The following is a 22,154-nucleotide window of genomic DNA, read 5'->3' as shown; positions in this document are numbered from 1 at the left end:
GCGGCTCGCTCCTACATATATGGTGGGACTGTCCCATCATCCGACCCTTCTGGTCGGAGATCCACCAACTAATCTCACAAATAACCACCTTCACCCCAGCCTTCTCTCCCGCGCTCTACCTTTTACACCACACCCCTATTCCCCTTGGCTCCTATAAAAAATCGCTCACAATTCACCTTGTCAATGCTGCCAACCTCTGTATCCCACCCCTGTGGAGATCCACCTCCCCCCCTACGGTAAAAGACTGGATCCGTCGAGTAGACAGGATCGCAGACATGGAAAAACTCATAAGTCAAGCCCAGGATAATCCGTCCAAATTCAACACCACGTGGGCCTGTTGGCTTCACTATAAACAATCCACGATCCAGACTACTCCTCCTACCTCTTCATCGACTCCACTGTGAGAACTTGAAACTAGAAGACACAAACCTTCCACATACCCTTTCCCAAATCCTTCTGACTTCACACACAGGGCACGATACACAATGCCCGCCCCCTTCCCTCATATCGGCCACTACACCTACTCTTTGACATCACCGAGGGACCACACCTGCTTTTTCACTGACCCCTCCGACCACGGGATATAATCAAATCTCATCTCAGTCACTGGATTCCTCACTTACCCTCACCCCCCCCCAACCCCCTTCCGATGTTACAACGCATCTATAGTGATGCTCCCTCGCAAACATAGCTCCGCTACCCTAACACACCGCTGGCTGTTAAACTCTGACTTACCTACGTTTTGTCGCCCTCCCATTCACAGAAAAGTTCCCTTATAGGGGTGGATGGTTCTTGGGCCGAACACTGCGGTGTACATTTCCCTTAACACCCATACTCATACCTACTTGCTATAGAATACCTATTCTTTATGTTTATATGCTCCTTCTGACTCTATTCATGCTTTATCTGTACCTGACTGCTACTATAATGATGAAAAACTTCCACATGTTATTTCACTGTTTGGCCTACAGGCCTCTAAATTGTCTATACCTTTTTCATGTAACTTCGTGTAATGATATGCAATATGTATGTTTACTATACCCTGTATTCATGAAAAACGCAATAAACTTCTTTGAAAAAAAAAAAAATCAGATCCCCACCAGTGACAATAGATCCCCCAGCAACCAACATCAATACACCCTCCATCACACCCCACAATCCATGCTATTACATACATTCAGTGCTGGAGGTGCCGAAACTGCGTTCCCCCACGTCCCCGCTAAAAAAAAGCTCTGCGGCACTGATATGTAGAATTGATGGGCACCAATAGGCGGCACCGATACGCAGCACTGATAGGTGGCACTGATGGGCACTGACAGACGGCACTGATTGGCAGCACTGATGATGAGGTACTGATAAGTACTGACAGGTGCTACTGCGGGGCAGTGATTGGCACTGTGGTGGGCAGTGATTGGCACTGTGGTGGGCACTGGCAGAATTTATCATTTTTACATTGCTGGGCACTGGTTGGCAGGTGATTGGTACATTTGAGGGGGCTGTGCTGATAATCAATGTGCTGATTATCAGCACAGACCCCACTCCCCTCTCTGACAGGGACAGCCGCCGATCGGCTCTCCCTGTCAGCGCAAACCGAGGAATGCCGTTTACCGGCACCTCCTGGTACACGCGATCATCAGCTGTGATTGGTCACAGCTGATCACGTGGTAAGAAGCCTCTGACAGAGGGTTCTTATCATGATCGGAGATGTGAGGTGTCAGAGTGACGTCATATGACGCCCAGTCAGGATAACAAATAACATTTATTCTCTTCCTCCATAGGCACTGTGATGTCTTCTATCTCCAGCACATACTACATATATATATAGAGGGATATAAAAATGTGACTCTGATATTATTTTACCTTTTTCCTGTGACAGAAAACAGAACCCATTCCACCGTCACTTCTGTCACCGATGTAAAACAAAATGGAGAATTCAGTCATAGAAGAGCCGAGGAGAGCCGAACACCACACAGCCATCACCTCAGAATTTGCTTTAATCTCTATAGCATTGGAGATACACTATATTGGAGGACACAATACTCACACTGTTCAGTACCTACTGATCTCTTCTCTACTAAGAGGAAGAAAGGAAGTGGTGTCACACAGACAGGAAGTCACACAGAAAGATAGTGGTGTCACACAGACAGGAAGTCACACAGACAGGAAGTTGTGTCACACATAGGCAGGAAGTCACACAGAAAGGAAGTGGTGTCACATATAGGCAGGAAGTCACACAGAAAGGAAGTGGTGTCACACATAGGCAGGAAGTCACACAGAAAGGAAGTGGTGTCACACAGACAGGAAGTGGTGTCACACAGACAGGAAGTGGTGTCACCCCACATGCAGTCAGAAAGTTTCAGGTTGTGAATAAGTAGAAAAAAGACATTGTTTTATCTCCAGCAGACACTACATATACATATAGGGGGATATAAAAATGTGACTCTGATATTATTTTACCTTTTTCCTGTGACAGAAAACAGAACCCATTCCACCGTCACTTCTGTCACCGATGTAAAACAAAATGGAGAATTCAGTCATAGAAGAGCTGAGGGGAGCCGGACACCTCACAGCCATCACCTCAGAGTTCCCGCTTCACACCTCCTCCACTGCCATTGGCTGCACTCCCTCCACACCAACCAATCACAGGGTGGGATCACAGTCACTGGGCGGATTCTGCTCTCCACAGAAACACACCTCAGATCTGTCCACTGTCACTGGCTGCACTCAGTCCACAATAACCAATCACAGTGTGGGATCAGAGTTACCACAGAGACTCGCCACCCGACCCGACCACAGTCACACACTATTATTATTATACAATTATATAGCTCTGACATATACCGCAGTGCTGTACAGAGATCACTGAGCCAGTCTCTGGAGTGATTTGAGTGCTGGGAGATGTTCTCATTAGGAAGGATACAGACATCCCAACCTGCAAAAACTCATTTCAGGGAGGTCACGCTCCATGCCTACAACCCCCCCCCCTCATTCATAATAAAATACTATAATAAAATAATACTTTAAAGATAATTAATAATATAATGCCATAATAAAATAATACTTTAAAAGATAATGTTGTGTCACACTCACCTCAATATGTATTTTACAGTCATTTAACCGACCACGGGCTATGGAGAATTCACTGCTGCAAACAGTGCAGCGAGCTACACCGTCATTGTTTTTTACCCCTATTATACATGGGGGGTACACTTTAGTGTAGTCTGGGGTGAAGTGCGTTTTGTACTTTTTTTTACTCTGCCATGATGGTTCTGCACTGCCACTGATAACCCTGGCCCTGCCTGTGTAGTAACCTCATCAGTGCCAACACTGCAACCTCACTGTGCCCATCTGCAGCCTCGTCAGTACCCATCAATGCAGCCTCACTGAGCCATCAATGCAGCCTATCTGTGCCCATCTGCAGCCTCATTAGGGTCAACAATGCAGCCTCACTGTGCCAGCAATGCAGCCACACTGAGCCATCAATGCAGCCTCACTGTGCCTATCTGCAGCCTCATTAGTGTCAACAATGCAGCCTCACTGTGCCAACAATGCAGCCTCACTGTGCCCATCTGTATCTTCATCAGTGCCCATCTGCAGCCTCACTGTGCCAGTAATGCAGCCTCACTGAGCCACCAATGCAGTCTCACTGTGCCCACCTGCAGCCTCATTAGTGTCAACAATGCAGCCTCACTGTGCCCATCTGCAGCCTCACTGTGCCAGCAATGCAGCCTCGTCAGTGCCCATCAATGCAGCCTCACTGAGCCATCAATGCAGCCTCACTGTGCCAATCTGCAACCTCATTAGTGTCAACAATGCAGCCTCACCATGCCCATCTGCAGCCTCACTGTGCCAGCAATGCAGCCTCACTGAGCCATTAATGCAGCCTCACTGAGCCATCAATGCAGCCTCACTGAGCCATCAATGCAGCCTCACTGAGCCATCAATGCAGCCTCATTAGTGTCAACAATGCAACCTCAATATGCCAACAATGCAGCCTCACTGTGCCCATATGTATCCTCATCAGTGCCCATCTGCAGCCTCACTGTGCCAGCAATGCAGCCTCACTGAGTCATCAATGCAGCCTCACTGTGCCCATCTGCAGCCTCATTAATGCCAACAATACAGCCTCACTGTGCCCATCTGTATCCTCATCAGTGTCCATCTGCAGCATCACTGTGCCAGGAATGCAGCCTCACTGTGCCCATCTGTATCCTCATCAGTGTCCATCTGCAGCATCACTGTGCCAGGAATGCAGCCTCACTGTGCCTATCTGTATCCTCATCAGTGCCCATCTGCAGCTTCGCCAGAACCTTGATTACACACAGCGGGTTTCTGCCGCTGTGTCATGCAGCTGCAGTCTTAACTGTTCGCGGCCATCCACTGTAACAAAGCCCTGCCTCCTCGTCCGTGATAGACGGTCAACTGAACACTGATGCAACGCTGGGAAATTGAATCAGTGTTCCATCTATCATGGATGAGGAGGCGGGGCTTTGTTACAGTGGACGGCCGCCGAACAGTTAAGACTGCAGCTGCATGACACAGCGGGAGACACCCGCTGTTTGTTATTACACAAACAGAGGGAGGGAGAGGAGGACTCTGCATTTAGATCGGCCCTGGGCGCGGCTGCAGCCACAGATAAAAACGGCCCCAGGGCAGGAGGCCTACCGGGAAATTTCTCGGTATCCCAGTAGGCCAGTCCAGCCCTGCTCCAGGCTGAGTGGCAGTGCAGGCTCAGCCGGGAGATCGTGCCACACTTGCGGGTGTCCGTGAGCCCGCCGTCAAATGTGGGTCGCGAGAGACTTGAGATGTCTGAGGATATGTGGGAGGAGGTGAGTTGGTGGGGTTTGGCCAGATGTTGGGGGAATCTATGTGAAAAATGTGGTAAGGAGAATCAGAAAAAAGTTTGAGCGTTTTTTTTTGTTGTTGGAAAATTTGAGATCCAGATCTCAAATTTTGTGTGTCGAAAATTCTGATGGAAAATGTTCGATGGAGCATACACACGGTCAGAATTTCCGACAACGAACTCCCATCGAACAATTTCCGTCGGAAAATCCTATCGTGTGTACGGGGCATTAGAGTGAACGCAGCGTTCTTCTGCTCCCTGTGCCGAGCGGCCACTTTTTTGCTAAGTGAACATAGTGGTTCATTTTCTCAGCATGGCCGCCATTCACAGAATGCCTTTTATTATTTTTTTATTTCTTTAACCAGTTCAGCTCTTTGGGTGTACTATGTATGTCCTAAGAGTGAACCTTTAACCACTTCAGCCCCGGAAGAATTTACCCCCTTGCTGACCAGAGCACTTTTTGCGATTCAGCACTGCGTCGCTTTAAGTGACAATTGCGCGGTCGTGCGACGTGGCTCCCAAACAAAATTGTAGTCCTTTTTTTCCCACAAATAGAGCTTTCTTTTGGTGGTATTTGATCGTCTCTGCGGTTTTTATTTTTTTCGCTATAAACAAAAAAAGCGTAAATTTTTAAAAAAACGCATTATTTTTTACTTTTTGCTATAATAAATATCCCCAAACAATATTTAAAAAAACATTTTTTTTCCTCAGTTTAGGCCGATGCGTATTCTTCTACATATTTTTGTTAAAAAAATCGCAATAAGCGTTTATTGATTGGTTTGCGCAAAAGTTATAGCGTTTACAAAATAGGGGATAGTTTTATGGCATTTTTATTGATCATTTTTTATTACTAGTAATGGCGGCGATCAGCAATTTTTATCATGACTGCGACATTATGGCGGACACATCGCACAATTTTGACACATTTTTGGGACCATTGGCATTAATACAGCGATCAATGCTAAAAAATTGCATTGATTACTGTAAAAATGTCACTGGCAGTGAAGGGGATAACCACTAGGTGGTGCTGTAGGGCTTAAGTGTGTCCTAGGGAGTGTTTCTAACTGTGGGAGGAGGGGCTGTGTGTGACACTACACTGATCACTGCTCCTGATCACAAGGAGTTGAGAACAGTGACACTGTCACTAGGCAGAACGGGGAGATGCTTGTTTACATTAGCATCTCCCTGTTCTTCCTCACCGTGAGACGATCGCGGGTATCCCTGCGGACATCGGGTCCGTGGGACCCGTGATCGTTGTCACGGAGCTCCCGGCAGGCGCGCCCGCGAACAGCCTCTTAAAGGGCAACGTACAGGTACGTTAATCTGCCTGTACGTGCCCTTCTGCCGCAGTATATCTGCATGAGGCAGTTAATCACAAGCTAATGGCTGCATTAGCAGGTTTTGTACAGCCGTCTCCCGGCTTCAAAGTGAATGCGATGTGGCAGCTCCATAGCTGCCGATCACTTTTACAAAGCCTCCCCCTCCTCCTGCCAGCGGCCCCTGCTCCTCCTGTGGTTCCCGGGCTCTCCCAAACTTGCCGGTGCCCGGGAATACAGCCGGCGGCTAGGGGAGAGAGATTGCAGTGAGACCGAGGCAAATCCATGCCACGATCTCATATGCAAACAATGAAACCGGACGTGATGTCACTTTAGGTTTCAGATGTACCCTTTCCTGGCCAGTACAGTGTGAAGGGCGGGGGTGACATTGGGGTCCATTAGACCCCTAATGTCTTCATAAAGAGTACCTGTCACCTGCCCAATGATATCACATAGGGATTTATTAACCCCTTGTGGAAACAATCAAGTAAAAATAAAAGAAAAAAGATTGACCACTTACCGCAAACCGCCGTAGCTGTACGTCGGCACTTCGACGTAGAATTCCGGGGTTATGGCAGCAGATAGCTGCCATAACCCTGGTATTTTCTGCAATGGCGGGCGGTCCTCTTTAAATCGGAGTTCCACCCAAAAATTGAACTTCCGCTTATCCGGTTCCTCCCCCCCCTCCGATGTCACATTTGGCACCTTTTAGGGGGGAGGGGGGAGCAGATACCTGTCTAATACAGGTATTTGCTCCCACTTCTATGCCATGTCCGGCTTCTCCTCCATTCCATCCCCCCCCGCTGTCTTCTGGGAGACACACAGGTCCCAGAAGACAGCAGAAACCAGTCAGGACTCGCAGGTTGTGAAGTCCGCTTTAAGGTAAAAGTGGTCTCTGCAGAGGATTCACTGAAAAATCCCCCCCCACATGCTCTGGTGGTCTCTGCGCCATCGGTAGAGGCGGAGACGATCCGATGCTTTCCCCTCAGTACTTGAGTGAGGAAATGATGGCCCCCACTGGGCTCCATAACATTGGATGACGGAAGCGACGTCAAACCTCACTTCCGCCCAATGGTCATAAAGGGGAAATTTTTTTTAATGCATTTAAGTGTAAATATGAGATCTGAGGTTTTTTTTACCCCAAATCTCACATTTAAGAAGTCCTGTCATGCCTTTTTCTATTACAAGGAACGTTTACATTGATGGGCACTGATAGGTACCACTGATAGATGGCACTGATAGGTGGCACGATAGGTGGTACTGATGGGCACTGGTAGGTGACACTGATGGGCACTGGTAGGTGGCACTGATGGCAGCACTGTTGATGAGACACTGATTGTGGGCACTGATAGGTGACACTGTGGGCACTGATGGGTGGCACTCTGGGCACTGATTCATGGCACTGTGGGCACTGATGGGTGGCGCTGGTGGGCACTGGTAGGCGGCAGTGTTGTGAACTGCTAGGTTGCACTTGCAGGTGGCACAGGTGGGCACAGATGAGCTGGCAGCAGCTCTCCGTGATCGGAACTGATGTCCCCCTCACAGGCGCCGGTGATCGGCTTTTCTTTTTTATCCTTGCGCTGTCAGCGCGAGGAGAAAAAATAGCCGATTACCGGCTCTGTTTACATCATATCATTAGCTGTCATTGGCTGACAGCTGATCACGTGGTAAGGGGTCGGGATCGACACCTTACTCCGATCTGTGATCCAGTGAGTCTCATAGACTTGCTGATCACAGAGGCCGCTCGGGCATGGGAGGACGTTAATAGACGTACTCCCGGCAAAGCAGGTCCGCGCTGTAGCCATCATTCGGCTATAGCCTGGATCTGAACCAGTTAAATGTTGGAGAGGGTCTTGTTCGGGTGGTGTACTGCTTATTTTAGGCAACAGACAGAAAAAGCAGCTAGAGAAAGATAAAGGAGTTAGTGAATGGTATTCCAGCTGGTGGAAGGAAATGGTATTCCTGAGTAAAGGAAAAAAAAAGAAATTACATTTACCGTTGGCAAAAAACAGGGTCCCCTCCAGGGGCTCCCCGTATAGGCAACCTCCTCCGATGAGTCCACAGCAATCCGCGGTAACCCCAAAAATCCTACGATGCTATTATATCTTTACAAATATTAGTAAAAAATAATGACAACAAAAAAAATTGATAATCACCAAAAATGCTGAAAAAACCTCCTCCGATGACAACAGGATGCCATGCTGCAAGCCCCCAGAAATAAACAATGGAGAAGGGAGGAAGATCTGTGGAAGATACATCCCTCTAAAAAATGATTTTGACAAACAAGGGCAAAAAATGTAAAATTTGCCCCTATTCAAGATGGCCACCACGACCTCAGCCCAGGCCGCACATGCGCAGCCGGTGGCACTAGGGCCTATGCGGCCCGCCGGACTCAGCCCGGCCCACCGAGCCAGCTCCTGACATTCGCGCATGTGCAGAGCAGGCAGGAAGGCGCTGAGGGACTCAGAAAAGCCGCCGCAAGGTGCGCGCCACCCACTTTGGTAACCAGAAATGAAGGTACAATATCACAAGGAGGGAAAGGTGGTGGGGGGAGGAAGAAAGCAAAAAAAGAGAGAGAGGAAAGCAAAGAAAGGAAAGCAAGAGAGAATGGATGACAGGAGGGAGAAATGGAAGGATAAGTGAAAAATAGATATTTCTCTGCTTTCTCTGCTGCAGGCTTGAGCAAATGCCAGCATATAAATGCAGATAGGAGCTCTTAGTTAAGAAACAATGGCTGTCCCAAAAAAACCCACAAAAGGGGCTCCCTATCTTATCAGCGCATTTAGCTGCCAGAGAATAGGGACTGCACCCAGGAGAGGCTGAACCCAGCTGGAAGCTGCCAACTGCAGAGGTAAGGGACTTTCGACCACCATTCACTGACCATGAGGTAAAAAAAAGGAGAATGCCGGGAGTGCACCAATCCTTTTCTTTTATAATATTCACCGGTCCTGAGGGAGGAGCCAAGGTGGAGCTTGTCACAGGTATGTTGCCATGGAGGCACCAGGAAAATGTCTCTACCAGGTTGTGATTACTACTGAGGGAACAATATGCACACTGGGAACATTTCCACATTGCTGAGCAAATCTCTGCAAGAGAAAGCCGCGGGTGGTTTTCTTCTACATTCGTTTCCGATGGATAAAGTTATCATCCGCGGTATAAATAAGTGCTGTGATCAGCTGGTCGGGGCTGAGCGCTCAGATCTGGGCTCTACTCTATACACTGAGCAAATACAGGAAACAGGCGGCAGAATCCCTGATGAAAAGTGGAAGTGTCATTATCTTTAGTCTCTTTATATAAATTATGATTTTTGTATTCTAATTTTGAATAATTACACTATTAAATTATTGGGGTTTTTTTTCTCTTTTAATATCTTAGTGTTCCCCAATGTATAAAAGGTGCACGATGAAGGAATTAATATAAAAGGCCCCATAAGGCAGCAGAAAAGAAGGTTGAAACATTTTCTACTGTTCTTATATTGTCCACATGATGGCAACCTCATTGTGAGCGCCTTGTACAGACAAGTGATGTAATGTACAGACAGGAAATGATGTAATACACAGACAGGAAGTTCCTAGTGAGAGGTCAATAGGGAGGAAGTAGAGAGGAGACTGCTGGAACTGGCAGCAGAGGAGGTAATAAGATCTTATTTTATATTTACACCCAGTAACCCCCCGTCATGTCCGTCCTCTTCCTCCATAGTCACTGTGATGGTATGTGCACATTTATCCAACTGTCTATCCAGAGCCTCTGGTTTATAGACCGGATACATCCTAAATATAGAACCATTTATCCAACTGTCCATCCAGAGCCTCTGGTTTATAGACCAGATACATTCTAAATATAGATTCATTTATCCAACTGTCCATCCAGAGCCTCTGGTTTATAGACCAGATACATTCTAAATATAGAGCCATTTATCCAACTGTCCATCCAGAGCCTCTGGTTTATAGACCGGATACATCCTAAATATAGAACCATTTATCCAACTGTCCATCCAGAGCCTCTGGTTTATAGACCAGATACATCCTAAATATAGAACCATTTATCCAACTGTCCATCCAGAGCCTCTGGTTTATAGACCAGATACATCCTAAATATAGAACCATTTATCCAACTGTCCATCCAGAGCCTCTGGTTTATAGACCGGATACATCCTAAATATAGAGCCATTTATCCAACTGTCCATCCAGAGCCTCTGGTTTATAGACCAGATACATCCTAAATATAGAGCCATTTATCCAAATGTCCATCCAGAGCCTCTGGTTTATAGACCAGATACATCCTAAATATAGAACCATTTATCCAACTGTCCATCCAGAGCCTCTGGTTTATAGACCAGATACATCCTAAATATAGAACCATTTATCCAACTGTCCATCCAGAGCCTCTGGTTTATAGACCAGATACATCCTAAATATAGAACCATTTATCCAACTGTCCATCCAGAGCCTCTGGTTTATAGACCAGATACATCCTAAATATAGAACCATTTATCCAACTGTCCATCCAGAGCCTCTGGTTTATAGACCAGATACATCCTTAAAGGGGGTTCCGGACAGGAAAAAAAATTTAAAAGTCAGCAGCTACAAACACTGTAACTGCTGACTTTAAATAAACAGAATTACCTGTCCTGGGTGCCTGCGATGTCGGCCGCCCGAGGCCGACCCGTCAGCTCTCGGGCCCGGGCACCGCCATCCTAACTAAGGGAAACAGGCAGTGGAGCCTTACGGCTTCACTGCCCGTTTCCTACTGCGCATGCGTGAGACACGCAGCGCTTTGTGAATGGGACGCGATGTGTTGTGGGACACACACAGTTCCCATAACACACCGGGCCCCATTCCCCAGAAGATAACGTGGGGGGGAGAAGACAGAACATCACCACGGGGTAGGAAGAGGCAGATTAGGAAGACTGCCTAGTAACAGCCATTTCAGGTGAGTTAAAAAAAATAAAAATTTCCCTCCAATTTTTTAGGGATTTTTTGGTGCATTTTTTTTTTTTTTTTGTGGTGGACCTCCACTTTAATATAGAGCCATTTATCCAACTGTCCATCCAGAGCCTCTGGTTTATAAACTAGATACATTCTAATTATAGAACCATGTATCCAACTGTCCATCCAGAGCCTCTGGTTTATAGACCGGATACATCCTAAATATAGAACCATTTATCCAACTGTCCATCCAGAACCTCTGGTTTATAGACCAGATACATCCTAAATATAAAGCCATTTATCCAACTGTCCATCCAGGGCTTCTGGTTTATAGACCGGATACATCCTAAATATAGAGCCATTTATCCAACTGTCCATCCAGAGCCTCTGGTTTATAGACCGGATACATCCTAAATATAGAACCATTTATCCAACTGTCCATCCAGAACCTCTGGTTTATAGACCGGATACATCCTAAATATAGAACCATTTATCCAACTGTCCATCCAGAACCTCTGGTTTATAGACCGGATACATCCTAAATATAGAACCATTTATCCAACTGTCCATCCAGAGCCTCTGGTTTATAGACCAGATACATCCTAAATATAGAACCATTTATCCAACTGTCCATCCAGAACCTCTGGTTTATAGACCGGATACATCCTAAATATAGAACCATTTATCCAACTGTCCATCCAGAGCCTCTGGTTTATAGACCGGATACATCCTAAATATAGAACCATTTATCCAACTGTCCATCCAGAGCCTCTGGTTTATAGACCGGATACATCCTAAATATAGAACCATTTATCCAACTGTCCATCCAGAACCTCTGGTTTATAGACCGGATACATCCTAAATATAGAACCATTTATCCAACTGTCCATCCAGAGCCTCTGGTTTATAGACCGGATACATCCTAAATATAGGACCATTTATCCATCCTCCATAGTGCTGTCTCGGTGTTGTTGGCTCTCATCACTGTGAGATAATGGACACCATGTCTTCTCTGGATCAGGATATGGGGAGCAAAAAGGCTGAACTACATTACAAGTTCTAATGAAGGCAGCAGAAGGAATGAACATCCCTACAGTACATAGAATAAGGAATAAAGCTCCTGATTTTCATGGTTTGATGGAAGGGATTCTGGCCCCTTACTATAACCTTTCTTTATATAGTTTTAGATGGAGGCGGGAGCCACTATAACTCCCATCAGATTATCCTTTTGTCTTTGTACCTATTGGCATGGGCGTAGCGTCAGGGATCGCGGGAGTTGCCATGGCGACCCGGCCCCTGCTTCAGGGGGGCCCGTGCGGAGTCCCTGTCACATCAGGTTTTATGCCGCTGTGCCTGTGTGGGGGCGGCGGGGTTACTTGAGAAGCCTTTACGTAAGAAATAATATGTGACAGACCACTCCCCTCACCTCTGGCGTCAGGTGGAACGGGGGGCCCCTGAGTTGAATGGGCGGGCCATCAGCTCTCCATTCTCTTCCACAGAACATCGCATCTCGGCTTCCTCCAAGCAGCGTGAGTGTTCTCCCTGTCCCTGCTGCTCTGTCAGCTGGTTCCACCCCCTCCACCCCTTATATCTCTCACTGCAAGTCCGTGCACACTTATCTCTCCTCACTTCCCTCATCTCTCATTGAATCCCCAGCCCCCCCCCCCGACCTGTCCTCAGTCATGGCGGGGCCCGGTGTTCTGCCGAGAAAGGTCCCCCCCCATCGGATAGTGTCCGCCCTATACAGTGCGGCGCTTGCGCAGTACGGAGGACAAAGGAGACGCCGAAAGTCTCCGAACATGAACAGCTGTTCATCAGCTGTACACGGCGCCTGCGCAATTAAGAGTACATTTTGCCACACTGGATAGTAAATAAATAAATGTAGTGCTGTGTGTAAAATTATAAATGTAAAGTGCAAATCTCCAAAATAAATAAATCTTACATATAAATGAATAGTCCATAAAATGAAAAAATTAAGAAATAAAACATGAAAAACTCTTCTTGTGATCAGTGTATCCACACAATTCCACCACAGTGATTGTTCGTCCTCAAAAGGAGTGCACACCACCACCAGTAAAAATACGCGCTCACCTCCCAGATGAGTCAAAACTCATATGCGGATCTCCCCACAAGCTCTTTGCTCTCACTTCCTCTTCCCAATCAATGGAGGGTAATCCAGATGGGTCTTTTCTTAATGGTAACTCAGCTCATTAATATCCAAAGAAGCGGATCATCTCCCAGCTTGTCTCAAGATTCCATGAGTTCAGGACATGTAAATAATAAGTATAGAGACCATAGTGTTCTCCGTATACAAATTTTTTCAAAGCCCCCAAACAGACAAGTTGCACTTACAAGATAAAAAAAAAATTTAAATCACATAAAAACCTCCAGAATAGCACCGCCGTGTCCACGTACACAGTGCCAGGCTGGACGTGACTATCAGCTCCTCCCTTCTAGACGCGTATCGGCCAATCACAGGCCTTCCTTAGTAGATCATTGTGCCACACGCACTCGCACGCTCCCGACGCTCGTGCAACTCTGCAAGGGGTGGGTGTAGGGGCGGACGCATACAGAAGAGGCCGCATGATGGGCAGAGCTCATACGATGGGGGTGGATTTCTCAAAGGGGCGGATACTGCGTTAAATTGCTAGTGTTAGGTGGTTAAATAGGTCCAGCAAACCCGCCCATCAACATTGCAAAACCCACCCATCAGTTGTGTAAACACGCCCCGCAAAGATCCGCCCATTTGAGGAATCCATCCGCACGAGCATCGGGAGCGTGCGGCACAATACATGTAGAGCTGATGAACAGCTGTTCATGTTCGGAGACTTTCGGCGTCTCCTTTGTCCTCCGTACTGCGCAAGCGTTGCGCCTGCGCAGTACAGGGCGGACACTATCCGATGGGGGACCTTTCTCGGCAGGACACCGGCTGGGGATACATGCTTTTAAGCTGGAGCCATTAGGAGACTGACGGAGATACTGCAAGCAAGTTCATCAAGAGGTTCAGATGAATGTACAAATAAGCAAATAACATAAGGAACATCAATAACCGAGATCAATAATACCCTACTGGGTATTACAACTAAAATCACCAGGGCTGCACATAATTAACCACTTCAGCCCCGGACCATTTGGCTGGCCAAAGACCAGAGTGCTTTTTTGCGATTCGGCACTGCGTCGCTTTAGCTGACAATTGCGCGGTCGTGCGATGTACCCAAACAAAATTGGTGTCCTTTTTTTTCCCACAAATAGAGCTTTCTTTTAGTGGTATTTGGTCACCTCTGTGGTTTTTATTTTTTGCGCTATAAACAAAAAGAATAGCGACAATTTTGAAAAAAACTCATTATTTTTTTGCTATAATAAATATCCCCAAAAAATATATATAAAAAACATTTTTTTCCTCAGTTTAGGCCGATATGTATTCTTCTACATATTTTTGGTAAAAAAAATCGCAATAAGCGTTTGATTGGTTTGCGCAAAAGTTATAGCGTCTACAAAATAGGGGATAGTTTTATGGCATTTTTATTAATAATTTTTTTTTTTACTAGTAATGGCGGCGATCAGCGATTTAAAAAAAAAAATTTTTATCGTGACTGCGACAGGGACCATTCACGTTTATACATTGATCAGTGCGATTAAAAATGCATTGATTACTGTGTAAATGTGACTGACAATGGAGGGGTTAACCACTAGGGGGCGCTGTAGGGGTTAAGTGTGTCCTAGGGAGTGATTCTAACTCTGGGGGGGAAAGGGGCTATGTGTGACATGACACTGATCACTGCTCCCGTTTACAGGGAGCAGAGATTAGTGACAGTGTCACTAGGCAGAACAGGAGATGCTTGTTTACATTAGCATCTCCCCGTTCTTCCTCTCCGTGAGACGATCGCGGGTATCCCTGCGGACATAGAGTCCGCGGGACCCGCAATCACACTCACAGAGGTTGCGGCGGTGGGCGCGCGCCCGCAAACTGCTTCTTAAAATGGAGGTTCACACAAAAATGGAACCTCCGCTTTTCTGAACCCTCCCCCCCTCCGGTGTCACATTTGGTCCCTTTCAGGGGGGAGGGGGTGCAGATACCTGTATAATACAGGTATTTGCACCCACTTCCGAGCATAGACTCCCGCGGGAGTCTTAAAGGGCAACCTACAGGTACGTTAATCTGCCTGTACGTGCCCTTCTGCCACAGTATATTGGCGTGAGCCGGTCGGCAAGCGGATAAAAAGGTGCAAACAAAGGGGAATAAATAGATAAAAAAATAAATAAAAAATTCCATATATACAGATCAAATTCATCAATAAACTTCAAGTGAATGTCCAAATAACAAATAAATATATAAAACATAAAAATCAATAGTACCCTACTGGATATTGCAACCAAAAGCACCCGTGCTGTAAAAAATGAAGGGTCTTGATGTGAGGTGAGCTGTTAGAACACACGGAGCGATCACACCATCACTTAGACCCCTTTCACACTGAGCCGCCCCGGGCATCGGCGGTAAAGCTAAAAATAGTCCGTGCGCGCTTTACCGGTGCTATTCGGCCGCTAGCGGGAGCGGTTTTACCCCCCCCTTGCTAACGGCCGAAAAAGGGTTAAATCCGCCCGCAAAATGCCGCCAATTAACTTTATTATCCTATGACATTTATTTGGTTTACCTATTCGCCATATTTGCACATATTTTGATTTCTTACAGCACTGGTGCATTTGGTTGCAATACCCAGCAGGATCATCTTATTTGGATATTGCTACCGCATTAATGAACTTTATCTGCATGTGGAATTATCTTGCTTTGTTTGCACAGTTTTTTAATATTTGCAGCACTGGTGCTTTTGGTTGCAATATCCAGCAGGGTACTATTGATTTTTATGTCTTATTTATTTGCACATTCAATTGAATTTCATTGATAAATTTGATCTGTATATATGGTATTTTTCCTTTTTATCTATTTATTCCGCTTTGTTTGCACATTTTTAATTATGTGCAGCCCTGGTGTTTTTAGTTGTAATATCCAGTAGAGTATTAATGATCTCTGTTATTGATGTTCCTTACAATATTTGCTTATTTGTACATTCATCTGAACCTCTTGCAGCACTGCGGTTTTGATTTAGTACCCAATAGGTCTTTTTGTGTTATTTTTACACTTTGTTTTATTGAATTAGGGGTAGCACCACACTTTTTATTTTTAGTAAGTGTGGGGACAATTTAAAGTGTTGGCAACTGCCATTGGCTGTTTTTTGTCACATTAGTTGGTATTGGTTAGTGCATAAGTAATCATATTCTCTTTATCCTCTGCTCTACTGACACCATCCACTGTTTTACTGACTGACACCGTCCTCTGCTCTACTGACACCATCTACTGCTCTACTGACACCGTCCACTGCTCTACTGACACCGTCCACTGCTCTACTGACACCGTCCACTGCTCTACTGACACCGTCCACTGCTCTACTGACACCATCCTCTGCTCTACTGACACCGTCCACTGCCCTACTGACACCATCCACTGCTCTACTGACACCGTCCTCTGCCCTACTGACACCGTCCACTGCTCTACTGACACCGTCCTCTGCTCTACTGACACCGTCCACTGCTCTACTGACACCGTCCACTGCTCTACTGACACCGTCCTCTGCTCTACTGACACCATCCATTGCTCTACTGACACCGTCCACTGCTCTACTGACACCGTCCACTGCTCTACTGACACCGTCCACTGCTCTACTGACACCGTCCACTGCTCTACTGACACCGTCCACTGCCCTACTGACACCGTCCTCTGCTCTACTGACACCGTCCTCTGCTCTACTGACACCGTCCTCTGCTCTACTGACACCGTCCACTGCTCTACTGACACCGTCCACTGCTCTACTGACACCGTCCTCTGCTCTACTGACACCATCCATTGCTCTACTGACACCGGCCACTGCTCTACTAACACTGTCCACTGCTCTACTGACACCGTCCACTGCTCTACTGACACCGTCCTCTGCTCTACTGACACCATCCATTGCTCTACTGACACCGGCCACTGCTCTACTAACACTGTCCACTGCTCTACTGACACCGTCCTCTGCCCTACTGACACCGTCCACTGCTCTACTGACACCGTCCTCTGCTCTACTGACACCGTCCACTGCTCTACTGACACCGTCCACTGCTCTACTGACACCGTCCTCTGCTCTACTGACACCATCCATTGCTCTACTGACACCGGCCACTGCTCTACTAACACCGTCCACTGCTCTACTGACACCGTCCACTGCTCTACTGACACCGTCCTCTGCCCTACTGACACCGTCCACTGCTCTACTGACACCGTCCTCTGCTCTACTGACACCGTCCACTGCTCTACTGACACCGTCCACTGCTCTACTGACACCGTCCTCTGCTCTACTGACACCGTCCACTGCTCTACTGACACCATCCATTGCTCTACTGACACCGTCCTCTGCTCTACTGACTGACAAATTTATATTTTTTACAGTGACGTTTTGTTTTAAAGTTTTCCTTACTGTTTACTTAGGGCTTGCTGGATAATTTCTTAAAAAAGGTGTTCTTTGATCTCTTTCATGTTCAGGTAAATCTGCACCTCTCAAAGGTTGTCTACCCCTGCTCTAGGGTATATAAAATATTTTGGTGAAGCTATCCACATTTTGACATACCTCTCCAATTCTTTTCAATTACCCTCTCAATATGTAAATAAAGATCTGAAATAACTGTTTAGCCACTTGGAGTATCTTGGCGCGAGGTGGCAGGTGGTAGTGGGGGGGCCCCAGGTCAACTTTTGCATCCAGGCCCACAAGCTTTAAGCTACGCCTCTGCCTATTGGGTTGATGACCCTTTAAATTTCGATGGGTTTGTCAGCCGGAAAGTTAGAGGAACTCTTTCCAGCAAGGACATAGAGAGCAAAGTTCTCCGCAGAGGAGTAAATGCTTCTCCAGTCAATACCATCCATTGCTCTACTGACACCATCCACTGCTCTACTGACACCATCCACTGCTCTACTGACACCGTCCACTGCTCTACTGACACCGTCCACTGCCCTACTGACACCGTCCTCTGCTCTACTGACACCGTCCACTGCTCTACTGACACCGTCCACTGCCCTACTGACACCGTCCTCTGCTCTACTGACACCGTCCTCTGCTCTACTGACACCGTCCTCTGCTCTACTGACACCGTCCTCTGCTCTGCTGACACCATCCACTGCTCTACTGACACCGTCCACTGCTCTGCTGACACCGTCCACTGCTCTGCTGACACCGTCCACTGCTCTACTGACACCGTCCACTGCTCTACTGACACCGTCCACTGCCCTACTGACACCGTCCACTGCCCTACTGACACCGTCCTCTGCTCTACTGACACCGTCCTCTGCTCTACTGACACCGTCCATTGCTCTACTGACACCGTCCTCTGCTCTATTGACACCGTCCACTGCCCTACTGACACCGTCCACTGCCCTACTGACACCGTCCACTGCCCTACTGACACCGTCCACTGCTCTACTGACACCGTCCACTGCCCTACTGACACCGTCCTCTGCTCTACTGACACCATCCACTGCTCTACTGACACCATCCTCTGCTCTACTGACACCATCCTCTGCTCTACTGACACCATCCACTGCCCTACTGACACCATCCTCTGCTCTACTGACACCGGCCACTGCTCTACTGATTGACACCATCCACTGCTCTACAGACACCATCTACTGACACCGTCCACTGCTCTACTGACACCGTCCACTGCTCTACTGACACCGTCCACTGCTCTACTGACACCGTCCTCTGCTCTACTGACACCATCCACTGCTCTACTGACACCATCCTCTGCTCTACTGACACCATCCTCTGCTCTACTGACACCATCCACTGCCCTACTGACACCATCCTCTGCTCTACTGACACCGGCCACTGCTCTACTGATTGACACCATCCACTGCTCTACAGACACCATCTACTGACACCGTCCACTGCTCTACTGACACCGTCCACTGCTCTACTGACACCGTCCACTGCTCTACTGACACCGTCCACTGCTCTACTGACACCGTCCACTGCCCTACTGACACCATCCTCTGCTCTACTGACACCATCCACTGCTCTACTGACACTGTCCTCTACTGACTGACACCCTCCACTGCTCTACTGACTGACAAATTTATATTTTTTACAGTGACGTTTTGTTTTAAAGTTTTCCTTACTGTTTACTTAGGGCTTGCTGGATAATTTCTTAAAAAAGGTGTTCTTTGATCTCTTTCATGTTCAGGTAAATCTGCACCTCTCAAAGGTTGTCTACCCCTGCTCTAGGGTATATAAAATATTTTGGTGAAGCTATCCACATTTTGACATACCTCTCCAATTCTTTTCAATTACCCTCTCAATATGTAAATAAAGATCTGAAATAACTGTTTAGCCACTTGGAGTATCTTGGCGCGAGGTGGCAGGTGGTAGTGGGGGGGCCCCAGGTCAACTTTTGCATCCGGGCCCACAAGCTTTAAGCTACGCCTCTGCCTATTGGGTTGATGACCCTTTAAATTTCGATGGGTTTGTCAGCCGGAAAGTTAGAGGAACTCTTTCCAGCAAGGACATAGAGAGCAAAGTTCTCCGCAGAGGAGTAAATGCTTCTCCAGTCAATACAAATCTAAAAAAAAAGGGTTTGTATGGAGTTGTTCTCTCCAGCACTAGAACTGCTTGGTTTGCGTTCACTTCACACTGTATACAGATAGAGCCCAGGACTGCTGATAAAAATCATGGGGCCCCATACACACTTCCTGATGGGGCCCCCAACCCTGCCTACACCCCCCCTCCCTTCTGGTGCAGTCCTACAGCGGCACACTGACCTTCTCCGGCTAGGTCCGGAGAATAAAAAAAAGAAAAGTTCCTCCTCTGCTTCCACTTCCTGGGCTCCTCTGTTAACCTGATGGGGTCCATGGGAATGTAATTAATGCCCTAGTAAAAGCAATTTATTAATTTCGGCAGAAATGAATAATAAAGCTGCCCTGGGCCCCCTTGTTTAGCTTATGAGGCCTGGGCCCAGTACAACAGGACCAGTTGTACTACCTTACCAGCTGCCATCTCATTTCTTGGCTGGAGGGCCTCCAGCATCATCTAGCTTTTTTCCTTCCCAGTCTGATTGTCCCTGGCTCATCTTTTGGATTTCAGTCATGGAAGCTCGGCATCACATGTGGACATTACCTAGGTCAATCTGCTGTTTTGGGGAAGCTATGTCATTGTTCTGCCTGCATTGTATAGGCAAGCACCAAGATCCAGTGATGTCATCACTGTATGTCATAATAGCAGAAACATTTGGTTTAAACATTTGTTAGCAGGTTGATGAATGGGGAAAGGAGGAATCAAAAGGCTAAATAGCAGCAGATTTACAAGCCTTCTAATACAGTAACAGTCTGAGATGTCAGAACTATGGAGGAGCTCTGTGCAGACATTATTCATCCCAGTACAGTCCAGATCATTCTCAGTTTATTATCCGTCTACAGAGAGGAGAGTCCTGTATAGATCACATCAATGAGGATGGAGGAGGACCCGAGTCACATGGCTGAGAGGATATTAGACCTCACCCTGGAGATCATCTACCTGCTGACTGGAGAGGTGAGGAGAATCCTGGGAGATAACATGGTATCACTCTTATCTCCTATTAATAAGACACATCTGGAGTGGTAATGAGTATTTTGTAATGCCTGAAATGAGAATTGTTAATATCTCTCTTTACACAGCGTTATGAAGTAGTGAAAAATATATATGGCGAGTCATTGAAAATTAGCAGCTGTCTTCAAGAGACCACAACAGGGCCTCCACCTCAATGTCTGACAGTTGAGAGAAAATACACCAAGATTCTGGAGGTCACCAACAAGATCACTGAGCTGCTGACAGGAGAGGTGAGCGGTGCCGGGAATTCTGGGACATTATCCAGTAACAGACAAGGGATGTGTCGGGATGGTGACTGTATCATTGTGTGTGTCAGGTTCCTATAAGGTGTCAGGGTGTCACTGTCTATTTTTTTTTATAGGGTTGGGGGTATTTAGAAGATCTCTCTAAGGATGCGAAGACAGAGAATTGCCAAAGCTTCACATCACCGGGTAAGAGGAGGCTTTAAGGAGAGAGCAGTACGGAGGGTCCACCTAGATCCCCCATCATCTGATAAACACATAGAAACAATGTATTCAGTCAGTGTGTGTGTTTCCTACAGATGGATCCAGTAATGGGAACTCACCAGAGAGATGTCCCAGTCTTCTGTATTTCCAGGATTCCACACAGGAAGATCACACCATCCCTCACCATCATCAGGTAGATGGAACTGAACAGCTTGAACCTAAAATAATTCTAAGCTATATGATGACATTCTTCTATGTAACTTTAGGATGGAGATGTGACAGACATCAAAGTTGAGATTAAAGAGGAAGAAGAAGAGAGTTTGTTGAGGGGAGATCAGCAGTCTATGAAGGAGAGGGAAATGATTATGAAAAGTAAACAGGAGGAACCTTCTCTACATATAGACACAAGTAAGTAATACACTTTAAATGCAGAAATAGTTCATATTGTTTTACATTGTTATAGCAATTGAGATAAAGAATATACTGTATCTGACAAATTCAACCAACAAAAAAAATCCCTATCAAGCTCGGCCTAATTTTCTTCAGGTTAAAAAAATTTCTTTCTGAACCCAAAAGATGATCTGACAGTTCCCTGGATCAACATTCTACTATGTTTTTCCTACAAATATAAGTAACCATTTATAGTTTTGTTAATAAGAAAAAAATATGTCATTTTCAGTAATCTAAGGAGTCCTTTAGAACCAAGACTATTCCTCATCTGCACAGCTAAAGAACAAACATCCCTTCCATATACAGAGGTTAAACCTTTATTATTCCAGTCATGTGCAATTTGTGCTGCCCTTGTTCAAAATGGAGAAAAACACTTCCTTCTGAACAGGAAAGACTAAGAAACTTTACCTGCTGACAGTAAGAACATCATCGATGTACCTACCCCACCACCCAATGTACTGTGTACTGTACACAGTATGAAAGCATCATCTCTAGTCATTATCAGA

General features: G+C 46.5%; 1 protein-coding gene across 1 annotated transcript in view; it reads left to right on the top strand.

Annotated features, from left to right (window-relative positions):
* Positions 1–22,154, top strand: part of LOC141106876 (uncharacterized) — a 69,546-nt gene that overhangs the window by 28,893 nt on the left and 18,499 nt on the right. The window contains 4 exon segments of the mRNA XM_073597805.1: positions 20,821–20,982; positions 21,114–21,183; positions 21,294–21,391; positions 21,465–21,606. Coding sequence (XP_073453906.1) covers positions 20,821–20,982; positions 21,114–21,183; positions 21,294–21,391; positions 21,465–21,606 — 472 coding nt within the window.

Source organism: Aquarana catesbeiana, linkage group LG08, assembly GCF_042186555.1.
Source record: "Aquarana catesbeiana isolate 2022-GZ linkage group LG08, ASM4218655v1, whole genome shotgun sequence".
NCBI lineage: Eukaryota > Metazoa > Chordata > Amphibia > Anura > Ranidae > Aquarana > Aquarana catesbeiana.
The sequence above is the reverse complement of the archived record's forward strand: the minus strand, read 5'-3'. Positions and strand labels throughout refer to the sequence as shown.